Below are 13,238 nucleotides of genomic sequence, written 5' to 3'. Positions count from 1 at the left end.
CATTTCCGCGACTCCAAATCCTGATTCATTTTTACTTCGCCTACAGCAAATACAAAAAGATATTAACACAGAATTTTCTCACAAGCTAGGTAAGACCCTAGGTTACAATCATAAAAATATGAAAGAACTACTAAATGCAGAAGCTGAAATATGATGATGGAGGTCGAACTTTTTGAATGATCTTCGTAAACTAAAAATAACGCTGCTACTTTTAGAACGTAACGCTATTAAAGCAAAAGAAGAACAAGAAGAATAAATCAGCTATATTCTGCGGTGATAGAAATGCTACAAAAACTAAGGAAACAAATGAGATTTTAAAACCCTCTTGAAAATACCCACTGATTGTGATTCCTACGTTAATACCAATTGACAATCTATTCCAGGTGCGAGCGTTCCTGCGTTCAGTTGAAATACTGAAGGGTTTTGATTGTATTTTTCTCAGTCAGAAGAGTGGTATCAGTATAACAGAACGCAGGCCAGCACGCGCTGGGCAGTGCAGGGAAACACAATTAGACAGGTACTCAGGAACACTCTTGGTGAGGCATTTAAACACAGTGACTAAGTGATGCGCTCTACAACAGGGAGCCAGTGCAACTGATTTAAGTACAGGCTGGCATGATTATATTTGAAAGCTTCACATAATTATCAGCTTCGCAGCCCAATTCTGGATGCGTTGTTGTCTTTCAATGTCTGCTTTAAAACAACCACAAAGCAACCCGTTGCCATAAGTGATCTTGGACAGGGCAAGGGCTCTTATGACCAAGTGACAAGTGTCATAATCCAAGTACCGACGTATCCGGGAAATGTTGAAACTGGTACGCAAGGTTAGAACAAAGAGTCTTGACATGAACGAACATAGACATTTGACAATCAAATATGACCCCTAGGTTACGTATAGAATCTGGAGGACAGGTGGATGTGTCCCCAACCCTCAAAGCAACCGGTATCATTGAGAGCTTCAGGCGTGGAGAAGTGGTTACAAAAACTCAGTTTTGCTGTCATTAAGTTTCAGCATATAAGCGCAGTAGCAATGGGTACGGGGTCTTTGGGATCGAAACTATAGTGTACAGCTGTACATTGTTTATATACAAGTGGTAAAACAAGTCAAATGATTCAACAATACGACCAACGGGTAAAATATACAGAGAAAACCTCGAGGGTCCAATGATTGAATCCTATAGGCCAAATTTGAGCTCAACGGGATCAGAAAAATTACCATCAATGCACACTGCTGGTTCTCTCAGACAGGTAGGATCTGAACCATTTCAAAGCTTTGCCCTGTATTCCAAAATCTGCAATCTATTGATCAGCATGTTGTGATTTGGTGTCCTTTAAAATATGTGACCGTTCATGGCGAATGAGCAGTAAATTCCTCCCCGGTCAATTTTGTTTTATTTCGTGTTTAAAAAAACACATCATAAACTTAAAAATGGTATATCATTTGACTTCAAACGATATCCAGAAGCGGGGTTATGGTTTGTTCAACTTTGCTCCTTCAACAAAATTATAGCTTTTAGGTTTTTACATGTGTCTCTTTTTCCACATTGCTGGCAATAAATATCAAACAGTCATAATTGGCGGTCATTTCAAATCATCCCCAAGTCAACGAGGTTTAAGAAAGTTCTCTCATTGTTAATTGTTGGTTATGCATACCTGTACAAAATACAATGCCTGGTAACCCGCCACTGCAAACAAAGACCAGAGCTATTAAAAGTTCTATAGCCATCTAAAGTAGAAGCTTATTATCCACTTCAACAATAGGATTATTAATTAGTTTTTGACTACCAAAATGAGACGGATGTCGGACCAGCTTAAGTTACCGATGAATACGACCTTCGTACACATTTCGTCGGCTGTATTCCATAGTGGCGTATTGTGATTTTTGGTCATTTTTTTTGAAAATTTTGCACATATATTTTTAATTATGTTCTCTTTCATTTTTCTAAGTCTCATCAGTCATAATTAGCTAATTAATTAGTAATTAATTAATTAAATGTGGCGTATAGTTACAAAGTGACATTTTCGTATTCCATAGTGGCGTATCGACCATACGCCACTTTTTATACACATTTTATAATTATGAAATATCGGCAAAAATTAAAAACATCGTATGTCATAGTGGCGTACACGTATCGGACCTATACGCCACTATGGAATACGAACGACGAAAAGTAATGCCATAGGGATTACACGGCGACCGAGGTGGCGTACGGTTAACGTTAGGTTAGGGTATTGCGTTTTGTTCGTTTTCCATAGTGACGTATAGTTTTATTTTCAGTTTGCCAGCAATAGTATGTATTTATTTCTTTTGAAAAATATATAACAATAAAATCTATTTAGTTTACTACAGAAATTTCACATCATTTACAAAATATAATGAATGTCTGATTTACACAACTCGATTTTAAATTGGCATTTCTTCAAACCCGATTTTCTCGAAAAGTTGTTTATTCGCGGCGCCCCACTATACGCCACTATGGAATACGGACGACGATTTTACACCGTAACTCAGAATACAATTTAGGGAATTTACGGCTCATTTGTGCTGCCGGGTCACATATTAGAAATAAATTAAACTTTCTTTCCGTCTCGAGTCGTAATATTTATACTAAAGTAAAGATATTACAGCTTCGTGTCTTATTTTTTCTCTGATACATATGGCTTTTGGCCTAAACACTAGCATGCTATGTTGGCACATCTATGGTACTATGAAAACAAAGGTGCAAAACATTTCAAATATAAAATTGGATGATTTTCCGAGTAAGCAAATCGTTGAATGGACCTATCTATTATCAGGTGATTATGTGATATGTCAAGTTGGAACTTGGAACTTGAACCCCCGCTTTAACCCACTATCCATAAACATAATATGTTTATGGATAGTGGATTAATATTATTCTTTATCCATACCGTATACATTATCAATACGTCAATTTGTATTACTGCAATATTCACAGAAAACACTAACTAAATTGGATTAGATACCGTAACGGACATAGACAGTTCGTCGAGAAGCTTAATTTAAAACATTTGTGTGTCCTCTACGGGTAGGCCTACGTGGGAAAAAGGTGGAGAAGGTAACTGAATATGGCAGACATAACAACCCTTAATGTTGGTGGTCACATCTACACAACAACAAAAACCACTTTGACTCGCTACCCTGATTCCATGTTGGGACGCATGTTTTCGGATAATCTCGAACCGTCAGCAGTAGGCAATGACGGGAACTACTTCATAGACCGGGATGGTACCGTCTTTCGGCACGTTTTAAATTTTCTTCGAACATCTCGGCTAGTCTTGCCGAAGAATTTCACCGAGTATGAGCTGTTGTGTGCGGAAGCAGACTTTTATCAAATACCAGATTTGATCGACGCTGTTGCAAAATGTAGCGACGATGAAGCGGATGGGGATATTGTCGTTATTGAAAAGAGAGTACTGCAAGAATTTGACTTACTTGGATTAAATCGAGTAAGATTTTCCGATTGGAGAATATGCGGACACCATCAAATATTGGTACTTCTATCTGATTACTTAGTGAAGGAGCTGATTGGAAGAGGACCTGAAGGCTGGATTGATGAAGACATGAATGATACTTATATAAATAAGGGAATTAAATTGGACTCTAGTGAATCGAGCCCGGAATTGAGAATTACAACCTACAACCTCAATGAAGATCTTGAGTACCCTCGTGGTAATGCGCTTCAGAAAACCGTAGGTGATGGCAACGAGAATCGATCTCAGCTTCGTATCTACCGCTACTTGATGACCAGACTGTGGAAACTTGGATACAGACTATATGATACAAAAAAAGGACAATTCACTGATGTCGGAATCGATATGAAAGCTTTTGAAATAATAGATGGAGATACATTTAAATTCAACTGTACAAGATAATTGATCTTTGGAACGCTCGGTCCATCGTCAATTTTGTGCAAAATACCGTAAGTAAATCTGAATATTTGGGGTTTCAAAATACGTACCTTACGCAAATCTGCCGTTGCGTGAATGCAAGAACAATCCCATGTTGGTATGCATGTTTGGTGGCAAACTATATACCGTCAGCAGTAGACAAGCAAGGCAACTACTTCATAGATCGGGATGGCACACTGTTTCGGTACGTGCTAAATTTTCTTCGAACTTCTCAGTTAGTTTTACCGGAGAATTTTGCCGAGAATGAGTTACTAAGAGCAGAAGCAGACTTCTATCAGATACCAGATTTCACCGATGCTGTTTCTAGGACATTTACACGATCAAAATCTAGCGAAAAAACAGAAAGAGATATTGTTATTGAGAAAAGGGTCTTGGAATGGCGAGCATCGAGTACCAAGGATGCTAGTACGTTCTGCGATTGGGTAGTTCACGGTAATTATCACACCTTGGTGCGTCTGGCCAGTTCTTTCCACCAAGGATACGGTAATTCTAGTATGAATGGAATTCACCCATTAAAAAGAAGTCCTAACTACATCGATGGAGTTGAGTTTAATACCATGGTATTGAGAATCAATACCTACAATATTCACTATTCACATATGTCCGGTAATGCCATTCAGAGCGCCTGTAGCGGAGACGGGTCCCTCACTCAGCTTCACGTATTCCACTATTTGGTGACAGAAATGGGAAAGCTTGGATATACTCTTTACGATACCAAGAAAGGAGTTTTTACAGAAGTAAAGGACATCCCTCCAATCACTCCTCCGGTTGTTCATGTAGATGGTGATACATTTTATTTCAAATCGTCTTCACGGTGATCATTTGCATGATCATGATCTTTGCAAAGATCCAGCCTAAAGATTTAAAGTGCCCGAATGACAAACGCGAACGTGCAGAAAGGGGTTTTCACCGAAGTAGAGGATACCCATGAGAGTTAATCATGTATCATGTATATGGTACTATACGTTTCATTTGAAAGCGTTCACGATGATCAATCCTGTAATAGATCTTAGATTTTTGCAAGGATTCTTTTAAAAACCACCAACAATGTATTGTCATAATATATCGTATGGTAATCTTCAACATGGTACTGGCTCCCATTTTCAAGTTTATAGTTTCCCAATCACTTGAAGCAGGTGACATTCCTTGTGACTGGCTTACTGCCAATATAACGGCAATTTTTAAAAGGGGGCCGAAAAACAATCCGGCCAATTACAGGCCAGTGTCCCTCACGTCAGTCACATGCAAAATCATGGAGCATATTCTCTTTCGTCATATAGTGCCTCATTTAAAAATACAATATTCTTTTTGACTTTCAACATGGATTTAGATCAAACCATAGCTGTGAATCTCAATTACCATAGAAGACCTTGCACGAAATCTTGATAATAGTTGAGTCGACTTCATGTTGCTCAACAGTTGGACAAACAGTCTGCTCAATATCAGTTGAGTCATGTTACTCAACAGTTGAGCAAACCGTTTACCCAGCAAAATATTACTCCTTGTGGATTGAATAAGGTTGAGTAAAAAAGGTCACAGCTCAACTGTTGAGGTATGTTGAGTAAAAGTTAACTCAACAAATGTTGAGTCATGTATTTACTCTTTTACTGAGTAAACTGTTTAATCAAAGGCAGAGTAAAGTTCTTGTGTCGGACCAGGTGACGAGTATCATAATCCAAGTACCGACGCATCCGGGAAATGTTGCGAAGCTGATGGTATACGTATTAAAAGGTCAGAACAAAGAGTCTTGACATGAACGGACATAGACATTTGACAATCAAATATGACCCCTATAGGTTACGTATAGAATCTGATATGTCCCCAACCCTCAAAGCAACCACAATCATTGAGGGCTTCAGGTGTGAAGAAGTGGTTACAAAAAAAATAGTTTTGCTGTCATTAAGTTTCAGCATATTCATTCTCATCCCAGCCTTAAAAGCGTCGATACAAAGAGATAAAAAGGAGTAGCAATGGGTACCGGGTCTTCATGGTCTTTGGAATCGCAACTATAGTGTACAGCTGTACATCGTCTGCATACAAGTGGTAGAACAAGTCAAATGAATCAATAATACGACCAACGGGTAAAATATACAGAGAAAACCTTGAGGGTCCAATGATTGAACCCTGTGGTAGGCCAAATGTGAGCTCAACGGGATCAGAAATAGTACCATCAATGCACACTCTGCTGGTTCCCTCAGACAGGTAGGATCTGAACCATTGCAAAGCTACTCCAATTTCACTCTGTTATCTATTGATCAGCATGTTGTGATTTGGTGTTCTTCAAAATATTGGAAATAAATTAAACTTTTTTTCCATCTCGAGTCGTAATATTTATACTTAAGTAAAGATGTTACAGCTTTGTCTTATTTTGTCTCTAATATGTGGCTTTTGGCGTAACCACTAGCAGGTTATGTTGGCACATCTATGGTACCATAAAAAAAAAAGGTGCAACACATTTAAAATATAAAATTTGATGATTTTCCGAATGATCAAGTCGCTGAATGGGCCTATTTATTATCAGGTGACTATATCAACTTGGATCTTGAACCCCCGCTTTAGCCCACTATCCATATAAAGACGGAATTAGACTAGTAGACATAATATTCTTTATCCATGTTATCTGTACCTATATATAGTCTATGTTATCAATACGTAAATTTGTATTAGTGCAACATTTACAGAAAACATCAAAGGAGCTGTAATCCGCGTATACTAATATGAAGAAAACGAATATCAAGAACAATAGACAGTTCGTCGAGAAGTTCTCAATTTCAAATATTCTTTGTGTCCTCTACGAGTAGGCCTGCTTGGGGAAAAGGTGGATAAGGTAACTGACTATGGCAGACATAATAACCCTTAATGTTGGTGGTCACATCTACACAACAACAAAAACCACTTTGACTAGCTATCCTGATTCCATGTTGGAATGCATGTTTAGTGGCAAACTACCGTCAGCAGTAGACAAACAAGGCAACTATTTTATAGATAGGGATGGTACGGTGTTTCGGCACGTGTTAAATTTTCTTCGAACTTCTCGGTTAGTCTTGCCGATGAATTTCACCGAGTACGAGCTGTTGGGTGCGGAAGCTGACTTCTATCAAATACCAGATTTGATCGATGCTCTCGCAAAATATAGCGAGGAAGCGCATGGGGATATTGTTGTTATTGAAAAGAGGGTAATAGACCAAATGTATTCCGATTGGAGAATACGCGGACGCCAGGAAACTTTGGCACATATATCCGATTATTTCCTTAAAGCAGGGCCTGCATTCTACAATGGAATTGTACTTGATACTACTGAATTAAGAATCAACACCTACGAGAATGATTCTTACCGGAACTTGCGCGGTAATTCGATTCACCGCTCATTTGGCAATGCGAATGTGAATTATATATACAATTTTTTGCTCACCAAATTGTTGCAACTTGGATATTGTCTCCATGATACAAAATATGGACATTTCAATGTTGAAGGAATGAATAATGCTGTGCGTCAATGTGGCATGTATGATGGGATAACAGGTGATACGTTCTATTTCAAAAAAAATCTTTAAGATTAGAGCGGTGTATTATCAAGTTCATCCGGAGTAGATTTGAAATATTTGGGAGGCTTGTTTATATAAATGTTTATTAGAGAGAACGCACGAACTTGACAGTTTGATCTACGCCGTAGCAAAATATCGTGAAGAAGTTGAAAGGGGTGTTATTCTTATTGGCAAGAGAATTCTGCAAAAAAATTATAACAACTTTGGAAACCAGGTACAGATAATACGAAACAAATATTTTCCGAGTGGAGAATACGTGGACGTCAGCAGATGTTTATTTCGATATGATTACTTCTTCAGTACGGGTTCAAAACGATTACTTATGAAAATCGGTTGAACTTGATGCAAGAACATCGTAATATAAGTGACATGATAAAAAAGGTATGCGTTCCCGATCTTGCGGACAACAGAAAATCATAATATGGTTACGTAGTAGTTGGTACAAATGACTTTCGCAAAATCAAGAGAAACAAAAGGACTTGAACAGGTGAGCTCTATGACTTCCAATCTGCCCTCTTACTTCGACTACTTCTACTTGATTACAATACCAGAATCCATCAGTAATGTGTGATGTTGAGCACGTTGAGGGCAAGGTCCTATGGAAGTCAGAAGAAGTGATTGTAAAGATATCAGAACCGGGATGTCCGCACTTCTCTTCTCGAATACCTCTGTGAGACTCACTTTAACGTGTACTTGCACTTCTATACACGGGACTTTCCGAGCCACGAGACGCTGTTCATACAGTACCTATATCTGTCTGTGCTTAGTAGTGTATGAGATCTCACACCACCAAATCAGAGTCCCATAGAGATATGTGCTAAATTTGCCTTAAGAAAACGTCATTTTTTCTTCACAGGAGCGACTCAGTTTTAAGCGACAGCTATGATGGTTGAAATCAGCCCTTGCCTGATCCCTCTGGCTGGGAAAAAATATAGGTTGACCGTCATTATTTTTTACGACTGGCCCTCGAAGTCTACGATGTCTGGGAATTGCCTATTTTACAGGCAAAACCACGCCAGTGTTTCTGTAAAGAAAAGGCTGCTTAAAATCATTAAAAGTTATTTGATCTCGCCCATCTGTGGTACACTTGCAGGAAATAATATTACTAATCATGACCAATCCAAATTTGGCTAAAATTATGCAAATTTCTGCTCATTTTAATGCTTAAATTGAGATCCATGGGTTTTTCTAAGAAGTGAAATTAAGGGCGCACAACGATATAATTCTATTTGGTGGTGTGAAATCATGAGAAAGAATTCTATAATTACCAACTAAACTATCAGCCTGTGCTTGCAGCATATGGCATCAAATCCCAGTGTACTACTAGACTTCTCCGTAGTCCACTTGCCAATTGTGCATACTCTGGCTATTGCATTTAAGCTTAAAACTCTGATTCAATTAATTTGCGCACGCACAATAGTGACATGATCAAGGGGAATGAGTCACTTGTCGACCATGGTCGAAAATGAGTTTTACATATATTTCTAAATATGACATTGAAAGCTTTCAGAAACTGAAAACCCCAAGTTGATACGACTTTTCTTTATAAAGTTACGTCACTTTATCAATCACTGAAAACAATAGAAAACAAAAGAATTTGAACTTTTTCTTCGGCAATATCTCAAAATCAATGTTAGCGACATCCGACTCATTAGATTTACACTTCTGATCATTTCAGTCACCGTACTCCCTCTGTTTCTTAGCTTCCCAAGTGGGCTACTTACTTTGGGTTGCGGTTAAGATTCTTAACACGGGACTCTATGGAGAGTTAGGCCAATTTCTGGCCTAACTAAAATTGGCCATGATATAATGCATCTTTAAATGGATCTGGCTTGTGATTGGTCGCTCAGATCTCGTTATGGTTTAAATCCTCCGGGCACCTGCCATTACCATTAATAACTACATGCTATCTCTGTGTTGGCGGGAACATTAAACTCTCAGTAGGTGCATGAGCGCGAGCGCGTCTTGTACTTGCTTGCGATTTCATTGGATTGATAAACAAGTAAGATTGACAGTGTGTGTGTTCGGGGCTTTGCCCGTTCAAAGTCCCGTTTAAAATTCAAACTACACAGTCGCGATTTTTAACTCGGGCTTTCGCGATTAATAAACTGACAGATTCTAAAATCAGAATTGTTCAGTATTGAAGTAGGCCTACCAATATAGTTATGCCATTATGATATGTTGCATTCAATAATATAAGCCTAGTACGTATGCTTTACTTTTACTGTCACAAATATGATTATATAAACTTTTTCATAACCATTATTTTTATACTGTAAATATCAGTATAATTTCGAGTTCAACTGAATGCGTTCATCATGATTAATAACATATTTTTATTTATCAAAAACCGACTATGGCATAGTCTAGTGTACAACAAGCAGGATGAGTTACAAATTAATGTTATCTGCCCATCTTTGAAAAATCTTTAAAACAAATCATTCTATATGACAGCCTGTAACATGACAGTATGTTGCCTATTATTTGTTAAAGTTGTATCGGTTATTGCACTTCTAATTATTTTAAGAGAATTAATTTTTTGGGAGACACATAAACGAGGTTGCACAAGAACATATTATTAACCCTAGAACTACTGAGCCATTTTCTGTAAACACGAACTACGAATTGGGGGGAGGCAACCACGAAATAGCACATGTTTTGAGGAGTTTTTGAGAACATTTCACGCAGGTGTGAAGTTAGGTGTGGCGAACTTGAGCATACATCGATATACCGATTATATTGTTGCATTTTCTATATACATTGATCTGCATGTTCTGTATTCAGTCCTCCCTACGCCATACTTTAATTTGCCCAGCACCATTTCTTGGATATGATTAAAAAAAAGGACAGTTTCGTTTGGCAGCCTGGGCCTCGAACCCACGCCGCGGCTCAGCTAGACGCTATCGTGGCAACAGTATACTTCTAGCGCCCTAGACCAGTAGACCACCTGACTTACTGGTAGCCACCTTAGATTTTTAACGTATAGCAACTCCCGGGAAGCAACTCCAACATATCGGGTATAGAATTAACAATATCATGACAAACAAAGACAGAAAACGTACTATATTTGGAATTTTTATCTGCTTAAACATATTATGTGTATTATAAGGCTAAATTATTGTTAAATTGCGTGTTTCTAAAAACAGAAGTACGAACATACATGTGCCGGGCCTCTATACATGTGCATAAATGTACATAATTTTTTGACTGCATGTGCATGGTATCGGTTAGTGCGATGTAAAGAGAGCCTGCCATTTTTCTTGTATAGACGTTGGGTTTTCACCTTTTATATATAATTTCCGCATAGAACCCCAAAGTTAATTTAAGAAAATTTAAGAAACGAGGGCATGGTGGCTCAGTGGTTACGGCCTTGGACTCATAATCTGAGAGCTTGCTTGACGTGCGTGGGTTCGAGTCCCCGTCCCGCCACCGTGTTGCGCCCTTGGGCAAGGCGCTTTGTCTCGCTTGCCTCACCCCACCCAGGTGCAATGGGAAGCTGTTAGGGGTAGTCACAGTCGTTGTACTGATGAACCCTGCGCCATTTGTAGGCAGCAAACGTGGTTCCGACATATTCTAATAACGGCGGAATAAATGTTAAGCGCTTAAGGCTGTTTACGGCATAAAGCGCTATAAATGTAAATATCTACATTTATTTATTTAAAATGGAAGATTAGATTATTATAAAAACAAAACAGCAATCTTTAGCAGAGTTCTATGTAATTTTTTACATAGATGTTTTGGCGTATGTAAAATTAAAATTAAATTATCTGCCTCCTAAACCACATAACCTGTACCACAATTGGCTATCACGAATCGTTATATATGATATACAGTAAATATTCATGTATTCTTTTATACATAGGATGGTTCAGTTTTTACACAAAAAATATTTCATTGAAAACCCTCCTACCTGGCCATTTCAAAAATGTAACAAGGCTTCCTTAGCATGTGCAATAAACTTGCATTAAAATTAAACTGATTTCTACATGGATTCTAGAAACACTTTGTGAATGGCGTCCACTGCTACGTTTTGTATTTTTGTAAAATTGTTGGAAACAAAGGAAGCTGATCCGAACATGCTCTGGAGAAAACATATTATAATCATTAAGGACTGAATTGGATTGGTTCCAGTACCACTACACGTACAGGCAATTTCTAACATAACATTTTGTCTTACGGTTGCCATATACGAAAATAGGGGAGATCGAATGTGACTGACTATACATGTACTATGGCGGACATAATAACACTTAATGGTCACATTTACACAACAACAAAAAGCACATTGACTAGCTACCCTGATTCCATGTTAGGATGCATGTTTGGTGGCGAACTACCGTCAGCAGTTGACAAACAAGGCAACTACTTCATAGACCGGGATGGTACCGTCTTTCGGCACGTGTTAAATTTTCTTCGAACCACTCGGTTAGTTTTGCCGAAGAATTTCACCGAGTATGGGCTGTTGGGTGCGGAAGCAGACTTTTATCAAATATTTGATCGACGCTGTTGCAAAATATCACGAGAAAGTGGGTGGAGATATTGTTGTTATTGAAAAGAGAGAAATAGCTTGGCGAAACGACAACATCCTAATTCATAATTCCGATTGGATAATACGCGGACGCCATCAAACTTTGGGACATCTATCTAATTATTTGATTAAAAAAGGACCTGGAGGCTGCAATGGGATTATATTTGAGTTCGGTGAATTAAGAATCAAAACCCACTTTTCGGCGCGTAGCCCTCCAACCATAACAGCCGTAAATGTACTAACAGTAAAGAATGTATACCACTATTTGCTGACCAAATTGTTTCAACTTGGATACTGTCTCCATGATACAAAAAGCGGACATTTCACTGACGAAGGAATCGATGATGCTGATCGTCAAAGGGGGGTAATAACAGGTGATACGTTTTATTTCAAAAACTCTACAAGATAATGTTTAATATTAGAGCGGTGCATCACCAAGTTCATCCGGGGTATATTTAAAATATTTTGGAGGCTTGCTTACATAAACGCAAGAACTTGACACTTTGATCGACGCGCCTTTGGAAATATCGTGAGTAGTTGAAAGGAATGTTATAGAAAAGAGAGTTCTGCAAGAAATTATAACAAATTTGGAAACCTCACGATACGCCACAAATATTTTTCGACTGGAGAATAACACTAGTAGAAATTTATAATGAGAATTCTTCCCGGAGGAATTCTTTCATAGATATAGTATTGGAATGACCTGACCCGGGAGCCGAATATACAGAAAGATTTTCCAATTGGAGAATACACGGACACTAGCAAAATATTGCTACTTCTATTCAATTCTTTAGTGAACAAACTGAGTGATGAGGTAGCTGAAGGGCGCAATGACGAGTTTGATGCTGAGAGTTAGGGAATTAAATTGAACTCTAGTGAATTGAGCCCTCTTTTTCTCCTATTTCAGAAAAGTTGATCAAGTATATGTTGGTATGTAAAGAAGCCTTTACCCGTATAGCTTTAATAAACCGATTTTTTCAATCGGCTCATAACCTTTGAAGATATGCCCTTTTAAAGAAATGTACCCGTTTTTCACTCTGTCCACAGATGATGTTTGGGTACATCAAAGATTAAATGATTAAAAGGGAATATTTTTAAAAGTTATGAGACGATTGAAATAATTGTTTCGGTTTATTAAAGCTAACAGGTAAAGGCTTCTTTACATACCAACATATACTTGATCAACTTTTCTGAAATAGGAGAAAAGGGCACAATGAGGGGTCTCTTTTTTGGGG

General features: G+C 38.2%; 1 protein-coding gene across 1 annotated transcript; it reads left to right on the top strand.

Moving 5' to 3' along the window:
* Positions 1-6,767: 6,767 nt before the first annotated feature.
* On the top strand, positions 6,768-12,986 carry LOC140140560 (BTB/POZ domain-containing protein KCTD21-like). Its single transcript, XM_072162318.1, has 2 exons — positions 6,768-7,106; positions 11,674-12,986. The coding sequence occupies exons 1-2, from the start codon at positions 6,768-6,770 to the stop codon at positions 12,025-12,027; spliced, it is 693 nt and encodes a 230-aa protein (XP_072018419.1). The 3' UTR covers positions 12,028-12,986.
* The last annotated feature ends 252 nt before the right edge of the window (positions 12,987-13,238 follow it).

This window comes from Amphiura filiformis, chromosome 19, assembly GCF_039555335.1.
Source record: "Amphiura filiformis chromosome 19, Afil_fr2py, whole genome shotgun sequence".
In the NCBI taxonomy this organism is placed as follows: domain Eukaryota; kingdom Metazoa; phylum Echinodermata; class Ophiuroidea; order Amphilepidida; family Amphiuridae; genus Amphiura; species Amphiura filiformis.
This window is presented reverse-complemented; position numbering and strand designations above follow the sequence as displayed.